This window comes from Morone saxatilis, unplaced genomic scaffold (assembly GCF_004916995.1).
Source record: "Morone saxatilis isolate NCDOM2014 unplaced genomic scaffold, NCSU_SB_2.0 Contig23, whole genome shotgun sequence".
Taxonomy (NCBI): domain Eukaryota; kingdom Metazoa; phylum Chordata; class Actinopteri; family Moronidae; genus Morone; species Morone saxatilis.
The window spans coordinates 17,030,368-17,045,986 of NW_023339796.1; the positions used below are offsets into that span (position 1 = coordinate 17,030,368).

The 15,619-nt window shown below is 41.0% G+C and overlaps 3 protein-coding genes and 4 non-coding genes across 7 annotated transcripts; 6 read left to right on the top strand and 1 right to left on the bottom strand.

Annotated features, from left to right (window-relative positions):
- Positions 1-350: 350 nt before the first annotated feature.
- On the bottom strand, positions 351-4,532 carry dcun1d1 (DCN1, defective in cullin neddylation 1, domain containing 1 (S. cerevisiae)). Its single transcript, XM_035671375.1, has 7 exons — positions 4,451-4,532; positions 3,566-3,779; positions 3,228-3,396; positions 1,542-1,672; positions 1,376-1,458; positions 1,185-1,281; positions 351-990 (listed from the first exon to the last, which is right to left on the bottom strand). The coding sequence occupies exons 1-7, from the start codon at positions 4,451-4,453 to the stop codon at positions 914-916; spliced, it is 774 nt and encodes a 257-aa protein (XP_035527268.1). The 5' UTR covers positions 4,454-4,532; the 3' UTR covers positions 351-913.
- A 230-nt stretch (positions 4,533-4,762) lies between these two features.
- Positions 4,763-5,788, top strand: setd9 (SET domain containing 9). The gene has a single exon (XM_035670706.1). It carries the CDS (start codon positions 4,832-4,834, stop codon positions 5,669-5,671), a length of 840 nt encoding a protein of 279 aa, XP_035526599.1. The 5' UTR covers positions 4,763-4,831; the 3' UTR covers positions 5,672-5,788.
- A 1,301-nt stretch (positions 5,789-7,089) lies between these two features.
- Positions 7,090-11,978, top strand: eif4a2 (eukaryotic translation initiation factor 4A). The gene is made up of 11 exons (XM_035670750.1): positions 7,090-7,192; positions 8,097-8,154; positions 8,244-8,376; positions 8,624-8,763; positions 9,174-9,342; positions 9,433-9,542; positions 9,885-10,028; positions 10,422-10,559; positions 10,667-10,756; positions 11,017-11,096; positions 11,176-11,978. Exons 1-11 carry the CDS (start codon positions 7,164-7,166, stop codon positions 11,318-11,320), a joined length of 1,236 nt encoding a protein of 411 aa, XP_035526643.1. The 5' UTR covers positions 7,090-7,163; the 3' UTR covers positions 11,321-11,978.
- LOC118335296 lies at positions 8,428-8,500 on the top strand. The gene has a single exon (XR_004797054.1). It is a non-coding gene; the product is annotated as a small nucleolar RNA SNORD2 (small nucleolar RNA).
- On the top strand, positions 9,005-9,079 carry LOC118335295. The gene has a single exon (XR_004797053.1). It is a non-coding gene; the product is annotated as a small nucleolar RNA SNORD2 (small nucleolar RNA).
- On the top strand, positions 9,596-9,777 carry LOC118335294. Its single transcript, XR_004797052.1, has one exon. It is a non-coding gene; the product is annotated as a small nucleolar RNA SNORA81 (small nucleolar RNA).
- On the top strand, positions 10,096-10,279 carry LOC118335300. The gene has a single exon (XR_004797058.1). It is a non-coding gene; the product is annotated as a small nucleolar RNA SNORA81 (small nucleolar RNA).
- Positions 11,979-15,619: the final 3,641 nt, after the last annotated feature.

The window sequence follows — 15,619 nt, forward strand, 5'->3', positions numbered from 1 at the left end:
TAACTTATTAATTATAATAAGGACTCAGTGTAGTGTACCCTTCAATGGATATACAATTTAAGGTACTTCTTTGGTTCTGTATGCAAGACCTGTGTCTACATTCAGCTTAAAATTCAGTTACACAGACTTCTCCAAGTTGACACAAAATTCTAACAGGCAAATTATCATAAACCATGAGCTACATTTTTCATTCATTACATTTTTTATGACATTTAACCTAATTTAATTCAAAACATACTTCAGCTGTAAAGTATTAGTATAAATTATAACCTTTAGTATTCAGGAATAACTTATATTAACATTGAGCTATTCATTTCTTTTACACAGAAACGCACAGAGGCCTGGCAGTGTTAAAGATACCAAATTGAAACATTTATTTTATCTTTATACATTTGTGTTTAAACAAACAGCATTATGCTTAAAAAATTACAATCAACGTTGTTTACTGACTTGTCGCACAAATGCATCATAAAACAAAACAAAAATTAGGAATTCACACAAGAGTATTAAAATTCAATATTTAAAGAACAACGTCCCCTAGCGAACCCTCGTGTTTAGATTACAATTCAAAAGTGTGTCTATCTACCTGCTTTTGAGTGAAACCCAAACACATCAATGAACCATGTGGGCCAATATGGTGACTCCTCTCCAATTGGCTTGAGCGCACACAAAAAGCCCAATACTTTAGATAAAAGTTCCAAACCACCACAAGTTGACCAACAAAGAGATATGCCTTTTTTATATATGTAAATAAACACACACATATAAAGTCTCTGCTGTGTAAAATATTTCAGTCCTGAGGGTTGAAAAGGCAACATAGTTCTTAGCTCAGTGCGGTCCCCTTGTTCTCCGCTCACTGCGCTCTCTGTTTTGTAGAAATCTCTCATGGATGTTCCTTCTGTGAGAGCAGCTCTTAAACTGCTGTGCTTTTGGTCCCGATGTGTGGCCGTGCAAACTCCACAAAGTCATCAATAAGGACAGGCCATGCTCCTGTTGAACCAACAAACAAACAACATGAATTGACTCCACCACGGGTTAAGATGTGACTATGGATAAGTGCTATTTTACAACTGTAAGCCCACACTAAGCCTGTGTGAAGCAGGGCAGAGGCACTTAATCTAATGGGAACAATTCCAGGTGCTGTGCAGGGTTCACTTTCAGCTGAGTGTAAATACTGTACAAACCTTCCTCATCATAATTCGACATGTCATCTGTGATCATTGTGCTGAAGTCTAGTAAGAGGTTCCAAGTGTCCTTAGGAATTGATCTTTTGTGGTGCTCCTGTAAAAGATGTAGGGCAAAGTTGAAGCAACACAATGAGAAGTAATCATATTTGCATTTTTAGAGTAACCTTGAGTGGGATTATCAAACTTACAACTAAAAATTTGTTCCACAAGTCCAGGAACTTGAATCTTCCAGCCAGTACTAAATTCCAATACGCAATTGCCATTTCTAAATCTGTAAGGAAACCAGAAATAAGTTGATATACATTCAACAAACAATCAAACCGTTTAACATGACGAGTATTAAAAGATTCTTACCCAAACCTTTCTGGCCAGGATTCTTTGCAAAATTAAATGTAAACTGGTAAAAGTCCTTAAATTTCCCTTGGTCCTTTAACTCTTGCTCCATCTTTGGCAGCTGAGCTTTTAGCTTCTCTATGCTGTCACACCTGAGGAAACATAGAGCAGACTGCTGATTTTTGCAGGACAAAACGTGGCAAAACTAAACAATTAGTAAAATGATGGGTACAGAACCGTATAACTGTAACTTTGTCCAACAGAAATGTAACTGATTGCCCTACATTTGACATCTCCCAAACAAAACGTGGTTCCTCTACAGCAGTGGTACTCGCTGGGCCAGATACAGTGCCTTTTCTAATTTCTCTTTCTCTAATCTCTTTTAACAATTAGTAAATGTTCAACAATGTCCCTTGGCTATTACTTGGGAAGTTGCATGTTAACCTGTCAGCAATCTGTGCAGTACGTCGAAGTGGTGACACTTGATTGCTGAAAAGTCACGTACACCTGACCTACGCAGGGCTGCTGCGACTGCCTCTTGTCATAGATGAGCGAGGTCAGTAAATGTCTGAAGAATGAAAAATGGACAGGTGAATCTGCCTTTATTTTGTCACCTCATACAAATCCTAAACCACGTGTTCCAATTAGCTAAATGACAGTTTCTGTACATAAGAGTGTTAATACCAGGTGCCACAACCAGTGCAGCATTCCCAGCTGGTAAAACCACAAGAAAAGAGAATATTACCACTCTGAAGTTGTCTTATTCTGCTACATTAACAAGCCTGACGTATTCATTCATTCATTCGTTTTATCTGCTAAATTTTATGAATTTTTATTTTAAAGTACCAATGTTTACAAAGGCTGCATTAATGCCATTTAACACAATTAAGTCAATACTCTTAAAAACAACACTCTATAACACGTGAAATAGGGGTGATGTGATATTCTGATACTGACAATAATTGTGATATTTGAAAATGAATTATTGACATTGTGTTAATGATACACATATAATGATATGATGTAAATAATCAGCGGCTCTTAAATTATTTCCATTTCTTTCTGTTCTCGCTTTGTGGTTCACACTCAACATAGTGGGTGGCAGTAATGCACCTTAACGCTGGTTGCCAGCATTACAGTTGAGTGTAAATAATCTGCCAAAAACAAAACAAGACAAGATTAAAGATGAATTTGACTGCATTCATTTTTTTTCACAATTTCCTATAGAGATCACCACAATATCGTTATTGTTAATAACTTTGACCAAGATTATCATATAATGAAAATGTTATATTTTCGACAGCCCGAAGAAGTCTTTGAACTTTAGACACACAACTGAAAGGTATGTACCACAGTTCTTTTATGGCTCTTTGACAGACTATTTTTAGCAATCCTTTTTAAAGCTTCCAGTGTGTAATATTTAGTAGCATCTAACGGTGTAGCTGCAGATTGCTACTCAGTAGCTCCACCTCCCCTCTCAAGTGCAAAGGAGAAACTACAGTGGCTGTGAAATGTGCAAAAAAAACAAAACCCTTTCATTTCTAATAATGAAAACATATCTATGAACATTAATATTCCACGCTGGAGCTTTAAGTTTAAATCCACATTTCAATCATAGTAGTTCTGTGAGTTTATAATGTTAACGTCTTCACGAGAACAGAGGAGAAGTTACAGGATTGTTTTTACCATCTGAAAATACATTCTCACCCCTGTTCTGCCATGCCATCCATGAACTCCTGTTTTGAGAACTCGCACTGTGTTGCTGCCCTGAACTTCCAGGCTATGAGGAGAACACTTATGCTGGCTGGGTCCAGAGTCAGGTCATCACAGAACTGCTGGATCCCGTCAATGCCGATCTTGTTGTCATCGTGAGGATCTGTGAGTGTGAAGAGTGATTTGATTAACATTTAATTCACAGCCAAATGAAAAATATTTTCAATGAATAATACTATTAATAATGTTTTCTGTGTTGGTTTATTCCTGTACGGTACAGAAAATCTGCATTAGTGGTGCTTTATTCCACACAGTTAAAAGACTTCCCATACCTCTGTATCTGTTGTACAGCTGCTCGAGCTTCTTCTTGTCTAAGGCCCCCTTTAGATTTGGAACATAGAGCTCTGGATTTTGGAAAAACTTGTCGGTGGCAACATCTAGTTTCCAGTCATTCTGTGACAGACAAGTCAGCGCAGTCTTCTCATTGGATTGTGTGAAAATCATGAACTGACGAACTTTATCCTTCTGTGAGGACTTCAGCTTGTTCTGCACAAAGACACAAAAACACAGAAAACACCTGTTGTTGCAATAATACACAATGGGACTAATGTAAAGCAAAACCAACACTATTTTAATAACTTTAATGCAATAAGTATATTTATCAGTGGCTAAAAACAACAATCTGCATATCACTAACAATCTAACGATCCAAAATGTCCCATAATACCCACGAAGGAAGGGTGGACTAGTGGTTAGCAACATAAACAGTGAACCATGGTTAAACACCTCTAAATAACACCAATAACACAACTAGCAATCACATGCTAACCTGACAGCAGTGACCGACTTGCAATGTATTGACTGTCAGCTGTAGGTATCTTTACGTTTATAATAACATTGAAAAGGCGACCTGGTCATAAAATCTCGGGGACAACAGCCCAGAGCTCACACTGCTGCAGCTGTAGATCATTTTGTTTGTCAATTGGCTTACAGGCTAGCAAGTTTAGCTGCTAACCAGGGAAGCTGGCTCGTCTCACCGTGCGCTAGTTAGCTCATGCTAACGTCGAGAACTACGTTTCTTTTCATGATATAAAGGTAATATAAGGTCATCAGCGCAACTTCTGAACTACAATAACCACTCAGGAGCAATAGTTTATGTGTGCGTTCACTGTTTGTGTTTGCATCACGGCACCAGAATAAAAACAGCCATTTCTTACCATGTTTGTCTCTGCCTGACTACCTTTCCTCCCATCCAGCTGGCTAATGCGCGTAAAGTTTGTTCAAGTAAAAATAAAAGCTCTTCCGGTTGAAGCATCGCTTTTAAAAAATAAAAGCACACCATTAGTCCCATCTAGAGTATGCCATATCCTAAAGTGTTAAATTATTTGATTTTATATTAATTACCTAACACATTATACCAATCTATCGTAAAGTGGAAAAAACACTTGATTAAAGTTTGAGGTCTGTAACAAGAATTGGACATATTGCACGTGTCCTGTTTTATTTTGGAGCATCTTTGCGGAAGTGACTCGAGATTCGTGAAAACAGGCTAAAACTCCTCTGTGTCCGACAGGTCCGACCTATAGACGGTGCTCTGAATGTTCAGAACTGCTCTAACGAGGTTTCAGGACAAGTGGAGGTCGTACAGACACAGGTTCGTGCCTTGGGTTGTACTCAACTTGTCTAAAAATGAGAAAACTCTGCGGCAGGTGAAGGAGAGCTCGAAAGACAAACTGGTCCCGGACGAGGAGGTCTCTCAGAGGCTGCTGGAGCTCTTCAGGCTCCTGCTCAGGAGTCAGCGGGCTCATCATGGGGCTGCTCAAACTCACTTTCTCAGTGAAGACCAGGCTGGTGGAGGACACCCAGTGTGTGGACATGATGCCATGGTACAGTCTCTGGGATTCTGCATAGACCGGAGGCCCAGCACTTTGCCCTCTGCAGGGACCGGAGTGTTTGTCACCAGAGGATTTGTGCCCAGAGGAGCTACAGTTGCCATGTACCCTGGCACTGTCTATCAAGCCTATGAGCCAATTCTCCTCCAGTCCATCAGAAACCCGTTTGTGTTCAGGTGTATTGATGGTGTCTTGCTTGATGGGAATGACAAAGGTATCTCCAGAATGGTGTTCAGGTCATGCAGTGGCAGGGACAGAATAGGACCTTACATGATGAGTGACACCAGCTGGCTGACAGATAGTCCAGGAAACCCTCTTGCTGTGGGTCAGTACGTGAACAACTGCTCCAATGAGTGGCCTGCTAACGTGTGCTATCAGGAGTATGATGTGCCGGAGCAGTTCCCCATCGAGCTGCGCCAGTATCTGCCTAATGTCAACTACAGCCCGGACACACACAGGCCTCTGCGCTGTGTGGTCCTTGTGTCACTCAGAGACATTACAGCAGGGGAGGAACTCTTCTCCAACTACTTCACCATTGTGCATTAGAGTCCAAGTACACTCCACTGAGAATGTTTTTCAAATTCAAACAATATTGTCATTGTCTGTCTTCCACATTTAAAATCTATCTTTGTACACTTGAATAAAGGTGAAATGTGTCTTGAACTGTTTATTGTTATGTGCAAAAAAAACAAAACTGCTCTTGTTGAAGGGTTGTGTAGGGATATACAGAAAGATTGAGGATTAATTAGGCTGTGGAAACAGGCCACATATTTCACATAGTAAAAGTAGTAGTTACCTAAATTCAAATGTACACCATTACAAAGATGCAGCATTCAAAATGTTATTTAAGTAAAAATACAAAAGTGGTATAAGTATCCAAAATTTAAAAATATACATAATGCAGAACAGATGTTTTTAGTGTTATTTATTAAATAAAACTTATATTTTATAGTACAGGATAGTTATTACCTTTGTATTCATATCTAAAAGAAGCACACTGTGATAGAGGTGGAGCTAATACTGCTGGGTAGTGCAATCTATGTGGTGCTCATATGGATGATAACTTTATCTTTCAGTAATAAGTATCTCTAGGAGCATAAACTGGAAGTAAAGTACAAGACAACCCCATAATTGTACTTTCCAGGAAATGAAACTTAGCTCTACAGGAAACAGATCATTGTACTGCTCAGAACTGTCTTTGCTGTGGGCGGAAGGATCAAATGTTCAGTTTCAAGTTCAGTTTTAAAAAGTGTTAAACTTGTACATCAAGTACATTCACATCTAGGGGCAAAAACAGTAGAGGGGACAATCTGCACACACACCCTCTGTTAAACAGGTTCTGAAACAGCAGAGGGAGCAGGTCCTCCAAATATCACGAGTAATTCAGAAGCCAACTCTTTTATATAACACAATGATTAAATGATGGCAACAGAGACCAGACAGCGAAGTCACCAGACACAGACGTAACTTGGAGAGTCACACAGTGAGCTAAATGTCGTGCATGTATAGCACATCTGACAATAAAGTTGACTTGACTAAATTCAACATTTCACATAAAGGGGAAACACACAAACAACAGTGTAACGTTTGTAGTATTAAACAGAGAGAGAGCTGCCAACTAACTGGCTGCAAATCGTCTCTTCAGTCTGTAATTTGTCTTCTTACTTTAGTTCAATAATTGTGTTTCAGCCTCACGCGAACACTTCCCAAAAATGTTGCACAACCTTGTCAAACGAGTTTTGACCCATCAGAGACGCTGTAGCAGCCCAAGCACTACTTATTACTGCAATATCCTTCCGCTGATAAATGTAGTCTGGAACATTTTTCACATTTTTATCGGATATTTAAATATACATTTGTATATAGAAGATGCATAATAAAATGTAGTGTAATCCAAACATTAAGTCAGTCAACTGAGACGGCACTGACAACCAAACGGAGCATTAAGTTCATCAGTGAAAGTAGTCCGGCTGCATAAAGGCAGTTGGCGTCGCCATCAGCGATCTTTCCATTCGCATGCTGAAGTTGGGAACGGATCATGTCTAGCGATTCTGCTGATTACAACAGGTAAAATCGTCTATTTGGCCACATTTTTGAAACAATATTCGTTTAATAGGCGTACACAAGCTTATCACGCTGGTGTCTACTCTGTATGATGGCGGATTTTTATGATTTAAAGCTATCTTTCTAGGCCCCAACTGCTGTGAGGGCGATGTGGTGGCTAACAGTTAGCTTTGTGACACCGTTGCGCCACCGCAGTTCCAAATGGCCGTTAGTGGCCGGTTTGATTTAAAGGCTCTGTTTTCATACTGTCTTCATATAAAACTCATCAGGACCCAGTTGTATCTCTGAAGCAGTTTCTTGCTGCCGTGGTCGGTGGTTGTCACAAAGTCCGAGCAGCCGCCTGGCCTGGCTTCAGCTCGGCCTAGTTCTCAGGAAGCTGAAGCCACCGTTGGTAGCGCAGGCCCAACTGTCCGACATATTGGCTAACTGTAGGTGAAGCAGAGCTCCATGTTGAGATGCGCCCGACGTGTACAGACGGGACTTCACCGCGTTTAGAGACGGACGGTGACCGGGCCGCCGGCGGGCCTGTGAGCCGGTCTGAACCGGCACCGAGGTTATATAAGCGGTCGTTTGTGGAGCGGCAGGTAGCGGAGCCCTGCTCGTGCAATTTGACACGTGCGTCCGGCGCAGCCCCGGCCTGTAATGAGACACTCTGGGCGTAACCCGGACAACCGAGGACCCGCTCACTACACATCTGACGTAGTTTTACGTTATAATCGTGAGTCGACGTGAAAAAGGCGGCTTTTTCACTCCCCCCACCACGAGCTTCAGGACACGTGGTGGGTTAAGACTGCTGGTTGTAGCTGACGTCCACCCTCGAGACCTTCCTCCACCCTCTGACGGTGATTATAATGTCAGAGCGGACTCCTGAAAGTGAATTTGACCTGTATCACTCCTCTTTTAACAGCTCAAAAGATAGAGACCATGGGGGACCAGATGGAATGGAGCCTGATGGTGTCATCGAGGTGCGTACACGAATAAACTGCAGTAGTTAGTTTTAATATGGAGTTTGTGTAATGACGTTGACTCACAAGACACTGTTTCTTAAATTCAGAGCAACTGGAGCGAGATTACGGACAACTTTGATGATATGAACCTGAAGGAGACTCTCCTCAGGGGAATATATGCGTATGGTTTTGAAAAGCCGTCTGCCATTCAACAAAGGGCGATCATTCCTTGCATCAAAGGTACAGAAACCATAGAAACCATACTTTACTGACAAGTGGGTTGTTTGTTCTGAGTGAAGTGATGCTTTACCATCTTTCGGGACTTACCCAATAATGGGGATAACTTTGTTTCTACTGATCACTCAATGCTGTAATATCACATGTCTCTTGTTAACTGAGGCAATTTAACTTGACACGATCCTATGAAACTTCTTTATGTAGGTGATTTTCTTCTCTTCTAACTTCTCATTTGTCCCCTTGCCTTCAGGCTATGATGTCATTGCCCAGGCCCAGTCAGGCACTGGCAAGACGGCCACGTTTGCCATCTCTATCTTGCAGCAGCTGGACATTGAGCAGAAGGAGACTCAGGCTCTGGTGTTGGCTCCCACCAGAGAGCTGGCTCAGCAGGTATGCTGTTCCTGAGGTCACGATAACCTCAGTGTCTCAGACCTAAACAGCACATTGAGGACTGATTCAAGTACTAAGGTACCATTTTTTTAAATCCTGTCAAAATTCTGAAATTGTGAAACACAAAGTATCCTCTTAGGATTGGTGTAGTCTCTGTCCATGGCTGCATTGGTCTAAAAGGTGATCTGGCTTCATTGGATTGATTTGTGCTTTAAATATTCATATTTTGCTGTGGAAAACTGAGTGATATGATGGCATACCATCTTTCGGGACTGACTCTTGAAGTGGAGAGATCTTTTTATCTTACTGATCACTTTGAACAGTTGTTCTACTCTTTCTTGCCATCCCTACCACATCATCCTGACTTTCTTCTTCTTTGTTTTTTCTTTGCTCCCATCTCCCCTCATTAGATCCAGAAGGTCATTCTGGCTCTGGGTGACTACATGGGGGCCGCCTGCCATGCCTGCATCGGAGGAACCAACCTCCGTAGCGAAATACAGAAGCTCCAGGCTGAGGCCCCTCACATAGTGGTGGGCACACCAGGACGTGTGTTTGACATGCTGACTAGAGGACACTTGTGTAAGTATCAGTTTTAACAGAATCATTATCACATGGTTGCAGTTCAATTCCCAACTTGAAGTTTGACTTTTACCCCACGTTTCTTTGCAGCCCCAAAATGGATCAAGATGTTTGTTCTGGACGAAGCTGATGAAATGTTGAGCCGAGGGTTCAAAGATCAGATCTATGAGATCTTCCAGAAACTGAGCACAAACATTCAAGTAAGTATATTTAGATTTCAGGCACACACTCAGTCGATAGGTTGGCTGTACCGCCCTTCTGCAATAACAGAAGTCTGCTATAATTGTGTGATCCAGATTTGATCTGTTCCACGCAATAATGCTAGCAGACTATTACGTGGAAGCATATCATCGAGCACTGTACTGAAAATGAGATGTTGTCGAACCTCTTTCTTAATGTTCGTTGGCCTCTGTCTCAAGGTGCAGTGCCACACCTGGGTTTGCCTTTAAGGGTTTTACAGTTGAAACACTGTGCTGTGTTTTTGTTTGTTTGGTGTTTTAGTGTCTTTAATCTTACGTATGTGACGTGACTGTCTACTACAGGTGGTCCTGCTCTCAGCCACCATGCCAGCAGAGGTGTTGGAGGTGACCAAGAAGTTCATGCGAGACCCCATTCGCATCTTGGTGAAGAAAGAAGAGCTTACCCTCGAGGGTATCAAGCAGTTCTACATAAATGTAGAGCGAGAGGTGGGTTTACACGACACCTGGTAACATTTTTAGCAAGCTGCTTTTCACTGCTATGAAAGTGTGAAGTCCCTTCTCAATAAAGCACCCTGCTGGAACTGCAGGAGCCAGACCGCACAGGTTTAGCTCATGTGGCCGTGTAAGCATGGGTACACCAGGGAAGGAGATCAAAGGCACAGTATCGCAAATGAGGCTTGGAGGGACCTCTTTCTAAATGTCCAGTGTCCTTCGTCTCAAGATCCTGTGTTACACATTAGACTTTATTTTTATATGGAGTTTATAGACCCTCGATGAGTGGTCTCGTAGCAGGTTTGCAATATGACTGGTCAGGTTAACTTAGTTCAGTTGACAGTGTGTTACTCTGCATAACGTCTTGTTTTTCATGGATGTCTGTAGGAGTGGAAGCTGGACACCCTGTGTGATCTGTATGAAACACTGACAATCACCCAGGCTGTCATCTTCCTCAATACCAGGAGAAAAGTTGACTGGTTGACTGAGAAGATGCACGCTAGAGACTTCACAGTCTCTGCTCTGGTAAGATCTGTTCGCTCTGGTTCTACAACTGTTGGATCGAGACGTGTCGAGGCTGATCTGCGTTAATGCTGCACATCTTCCTTTCTAAAATCATTCTCCCTTCACAGCATGGTGATATGGACCAGAAGGAGCGTGATGTGATTATGAGGGAGTTCAGATCTGGCTCCAGCAGAGTGCTGATCACTACTGATCTTCTGGTTAGTAGGAGGTGCTACGTGTTGTGGGGGGGTTGATGGGCAATATCAACTGAAGTTAAAACCCAAAATGTTTTAAATCCTGCAACAGTCCTTAAATGACCAAGCAGTCAAACTTTTGGGAGATCAGGGCTCGTTCTCCACAATGGGTTCTTCTACTGTAGGAATCTGTTACTTTATATACGAGCGACATTAACATGTGCACAGTGTTTTAACCGCATGTCTCTTAGACTTCAATATAATTGGATTTCTTTTTCCCTCAGGCTCGTGGGATCGATGTCCAGCAGGTTTCCCTGGTCATCAACTATGACCTTCCTACAAACCGAGAGAACTACATTCATAGGTAAGTTGCGTCCTGTATTCCACCCGTGAATATGAACCTCAAACTGAGTCAACGTGGCTCATATTTACTCTCTCTGCAGAATTGGTCGGGGTGGCCGTTTCGGCAGAAAAGGAGTTGCTATCAACTTCGTCACTGAGGAGGACAAGAGGATTCTTCGGGACATTGAGACGTTTTACAATACTACAGTGGAGGAGATGCCTATGAATGTGGCTGACCTGATTTGAGCCCTGAGATATTTCTTTTTATTTTAAACGCAGTGATAGCGATCGTCCACTTGCATTGTGCTTATATTATTCGAGGGGGAAAAAACTTCTCAATGCTAAACCTTGGATCAGAATTTTGGTATGTGTTAAAAGCGAGGTGACTTCTATGGTGGTCCCTCTCGGACAGTTGTAGATTCTAACCTTGACAGTCGGCTGGTTGGAGCTACAAAGCCATGGGGTCTGTAAACATAAAGGTCCTTATCAGGTATTTCTTTCCATGTTCAATTAAGATGTGTGTATTCGATGTTCTCCACCATTTAGTAACTTACTTGTGGACTAAAAGGTATAAGTGCTGTATAAAGTCTGCAAATTATGTTATGCTAACATATGTACGATGTATTGTGGGCCTGCTTAATAGAGGCACTTGTCATGTTCTACTGTAGATTCACTTGCTTTTTGTTATCTTTTGTGAATGTTTTAATTTAAATGTACCATACATTTATATTGTTTTTTTAATCCCACTTGCTTTATCAGAATTCCTCACTGGTTGGCCATATTTAGCTAACGTGGTTTTACCCTTACCAGAGTATATTGCTATTTACCCCCTTGACTACTTTTCAGATTTCCTCCTTCCAGAATTGTATGAATGTCTTAATAAACTTAAATTGCTGTAAGTAAACTTGCTTTGTCTGTTGTGGTGTACTAGTGTTCACTGGAGTATGTACTTAATGACAGGGTCACAATCTGCATAGAACTCAACATGGCTGTAGAAGCAGGCGGAGTGAGTAGGCACAGGTCAGGAAGATGGGACACAGCAGCACCACCTACTGGCAAATCAGCAGACTAGAAACTGGCAGGGAAGTGTCACTAGTGTACTCATGTATTCACAAAAGCAGTTGAAGGTAGCGTGAACTTTAATGTTTTTATGCTTTTCTCACGCAGTTGGATAATGTGTTTGAAGAAGTAAAGATCTGCAGTTCTTAAAATCGTGTACATTTAGTTTGTTAGTCGTGTAATTCCCACTTGAATAGTAAACGACACTTATTTTGAGATGTGTGAAAAGCACACTTCAGTCTCCTGCTTTTTTTTTTTTTTTTTTTTGAAGGACTCCATTTATAAAGTTTTCTGAAAGTATAGAAGTCAGCATAAGGCCATATAACAGTCAATACAGTTAACTCAGTACCTGTTAATAACTACTCAAAGATCATTTTACACTGTATCCCATGGTGCACAAGCTGTTTCATTTGTTCTGGCATTGAACAATTTTAGATCCATACTGGTGAAATACTTTGAGTTGCTAGCATCAAGCAGAGAGATATTTCCCCAACGCCTGTAAGTAGACTGGATGTGTGAAATTGGAGTTTTCATTTAAGACCGCTCGGTATCAAAACCTTTTTTTTTAAAATCACTTACTGAACATTTATTTGTTCCTTTTGTAAATGTCTGAAAACAATCAGTTGTGCAACAGCTGCTTTTTGGAAGGACTCATTTTCTGTGTTTCCAAAGATGATTCAGAAAGATAATGTCAACCCGATCCTCTCTACTCCACACTACAGGGTTCAGTACCATCCACAATTATCAGCCTCAGAAAAACATATTGTTATATTCTCATCAGCATTCAGCTTACACGTTTTAATTTTTGGACAATGACAATTTGTTTAATTAGATTTCTATCTCCACATTTGTCGTGGCCTGAGGGTGTTCACTCATCTGTAGATGCATCTATACACACAGTCAGCAGATGTAAAAAAAAATTTATCAGAGCTTTGTTGGCAACAGGAAATGTTGGTGTTTTTTTTGCGAGGTGCCAAGTCTTGACTGCAAATTGCAGGCTGCACAGCTGAATGAATGTGTAAGATTATGATGTGCACACTTTATAATTAAAAGCAAATAGTATCATTAAATCTTTAAAAAGTTGTACTACAGTACTGTGCAGAAGTCTAAGGCAGGTGTGAGAAAATGCTGTAAACTAAGAATGTAAAGAAGCAATTTACAAAAGAAAAATCTAAATCAAATCAGTATTTGGTGTTACTACCCTTTGCCTTCAGCCCAGCATCAGTTCTTATAGGTACACTTGCACAGAGTCAGGGGTTTTGTAGGCTTAGTCAGGTGTGTGATCAACCAGTTCTACCAAACAGGTGATAATGATCATCAGTTTTACATGTAGGTTGAATGTGCGTGTGTTATTGAGGAGAGTGCTGGGGACACATGGCATAGGTTGGGTGTGTGACTACGGCAGGGTGGGGAGCATTGAGATACATTATGCAACTCAGCTATGAACGAAAACAGGAACTGCAGTCAGCAGTGGAGCAGGGTGGAGGCTCTGTAAGTCAGCACTGATACAGACAGACACTTAACCATCATGCAGTACCATCAGGGGGCGTGTGATTGGGCCCCATTTACTCTGCAGCAGGACAACGACCCCCAACATACAGCCGATGGTCTTCATTTTACTGTTCAGCCGTTATACCAGATCACGTGTAACCAGGCGAGCCGCCATTGTTTCCGGCCACGGACGAATCAAAACTGCGCAGCCAATGAGCGCAGCCTAACTCGCAGTCCGTCACGTCCGCTGATTCGCTCCGTTTTTAAGGCGGCACTCCACAAACCAATGGCTGACCTCACCAAAGGTTCCCACCGTCGACTTAAGTTCACACTACGAAGAGACAAGGGCGTTGTTCCACAACCATCAGGAACTGTGTGGGAGTACAAAGAGTGTCTTCTGATGATTCACTGCATCTTGTCAATTGGTGAAAAAAAACTATTAACACTTCCCTTTCTGAAAGCATTCTTAGTTTACAGCCTTTTTTCACACCTGCCTTAAACTTCTGCACAGTACTGTATGTGTGCAGGAACTTCTGAAATGTTCTTCCATTTGATGCTTAAAACATTTCCTTGTCTAGGAAATGATGTATTTCTCCTATTATTCAGACTGTGGGTATAAGAAAGTAACCTACAAAAGAATGAGTCAGTGGGTTTGTGGAAACTCTTTCTAAGGCATGGCCTAATAAATGTTACCTGTAAGTATCCCAATTCTTTTTCAGTTAGAGGTTAAAATTTCCATCCGTGGTTTGTTGTGAGCAAATAACTGTCCCGGAAAAAAAGCCACAGTCATTTCCTTTGCACACTGCACCTTGTCTGCGCTCGCACACCGTGCTTGAAAGGGTTTTATTCTCTTCAGTTCAGTGTTTTAACAGTTAAACTATATCCATCCAAACATACACACACACACACACACACACACACAGAACCACCTTTTCCTCCTAAAGAATAAAACCAAAATTGAAGCTACTGTATAGAATAATATTGCAGTTATCTTTGCATTTTGACTCTTTTGCTTTAGTTTAACAAATTATGACTTCAAAACAAGTTGAGCACTTCCTCTGTCACTTTCTTGTAAGTCTACATATTCTTCGGTATTTCCAAAAATATTTATAACGCAGCCTATGTATATTAAATTATGTATTGCAAATAAAAACAGTTGATTCTCATATTATCTTCTAAATGATGTCCTGTCCCAGTTTACCATTGTCTCCTAATGTAATCTGTGGGCAAAAGGTCTCATAAATGTTAATATGTTTGTTGCGGAAGAATTTCTGTCAAGACAATGATTGAAAGGTAATAACTGTATTTGGAAGTAGCAGGAGGAAAAATCTTATTGTGGTAAAGAATCTGTTCTTCAGACCCTAAAAGGTCAGTATTGTTCCTCATTCAGAGTTTAATAAGCTTTTCCTCCAATGCATAAACACCAGTAGTAGCACAAACATCTTCGCCCTCTTTCTCCTAATCTGTGAAATATGCCACTTGTTTTAAAGTAATAGTTATAAAGTGTAAATTAGTGAGATTCCTTTTTTTGTAACTTAAATTTGTATTGAGTTTTCACATGCATATAGACAAAACAATACAGCAAATAAGGTACAAATTAAAATAACAATAGTAATAACACTAACAAACTGTCTGGAGATGATCCACTATTCAGTCCACTGTTCCATTTGGCATTTGTTCAGTAAATTAGTGAGATTCAAAGATGCTTTTAGGCTGTCCATACAGGAGTCAGGAGTGAAAAACACGTAATATATATATGTGTGTGTGTTAGGTCAAAACAATCTTATTCCTTGTGACCATGCAACATATTTGAAACAATACAAATGTTTATTATGTCAACCCCAGCAAAGCAGCAGGTCCAGATGGAGTTTCCCCTCGACTTGTGAAGGCCTGTGTGTTCAACCTGAGCTTGGAACAGGGGAGGGTCCCTAGACAGTGGAAGACATCCTGCATCATCCCAATCCCAAAGAGACCACATCCTGGTGAGCTAAATGA

Coding starts and splice junctions, on each gene's coding strand:
- dcun1d1 (XM_035671375.1), bottom strand. Junction 1,282..1,375: donor TGTGGAACAAATTTTTAGTT/GTAAGTTTGATA, acceptor CATCTTTTACAG/GAGCACCACAAAAGATCAAT. Junction 991..1,184: donor GTCGAATTATGATGAGGAAG/GTTTGTACAGTA, acceptor TTGGTTCAACAG/GAGCATGGCCTGTCCTTATT.
- setd9 (XM_035670706.1), top strand. CDS start 4,832: ATGTTCAGAACTGCTCTAACGAGGTTTCAGGACAAGTGGAGGTCGTAC.
- eif4a2 (XM_035670750.1), top strand. CDS start 7,164: ATGTCTAGCGATTCTGCTGATTACAACAG. Junction 8,377..8,623: donor GATCATTCCTTGCATCAAAG/GTACAGAAACCA, acceptor CCTTGCCTTCAG/GCTATGATGTCATTGCCCAG. Junction 9,343..9,432: donor GCTGACTAGAGGACACTTGT/GTAAGTATCAGT, acceptor GTTTCTTTGCAG/CCCCAAAATGGATCAAGATG.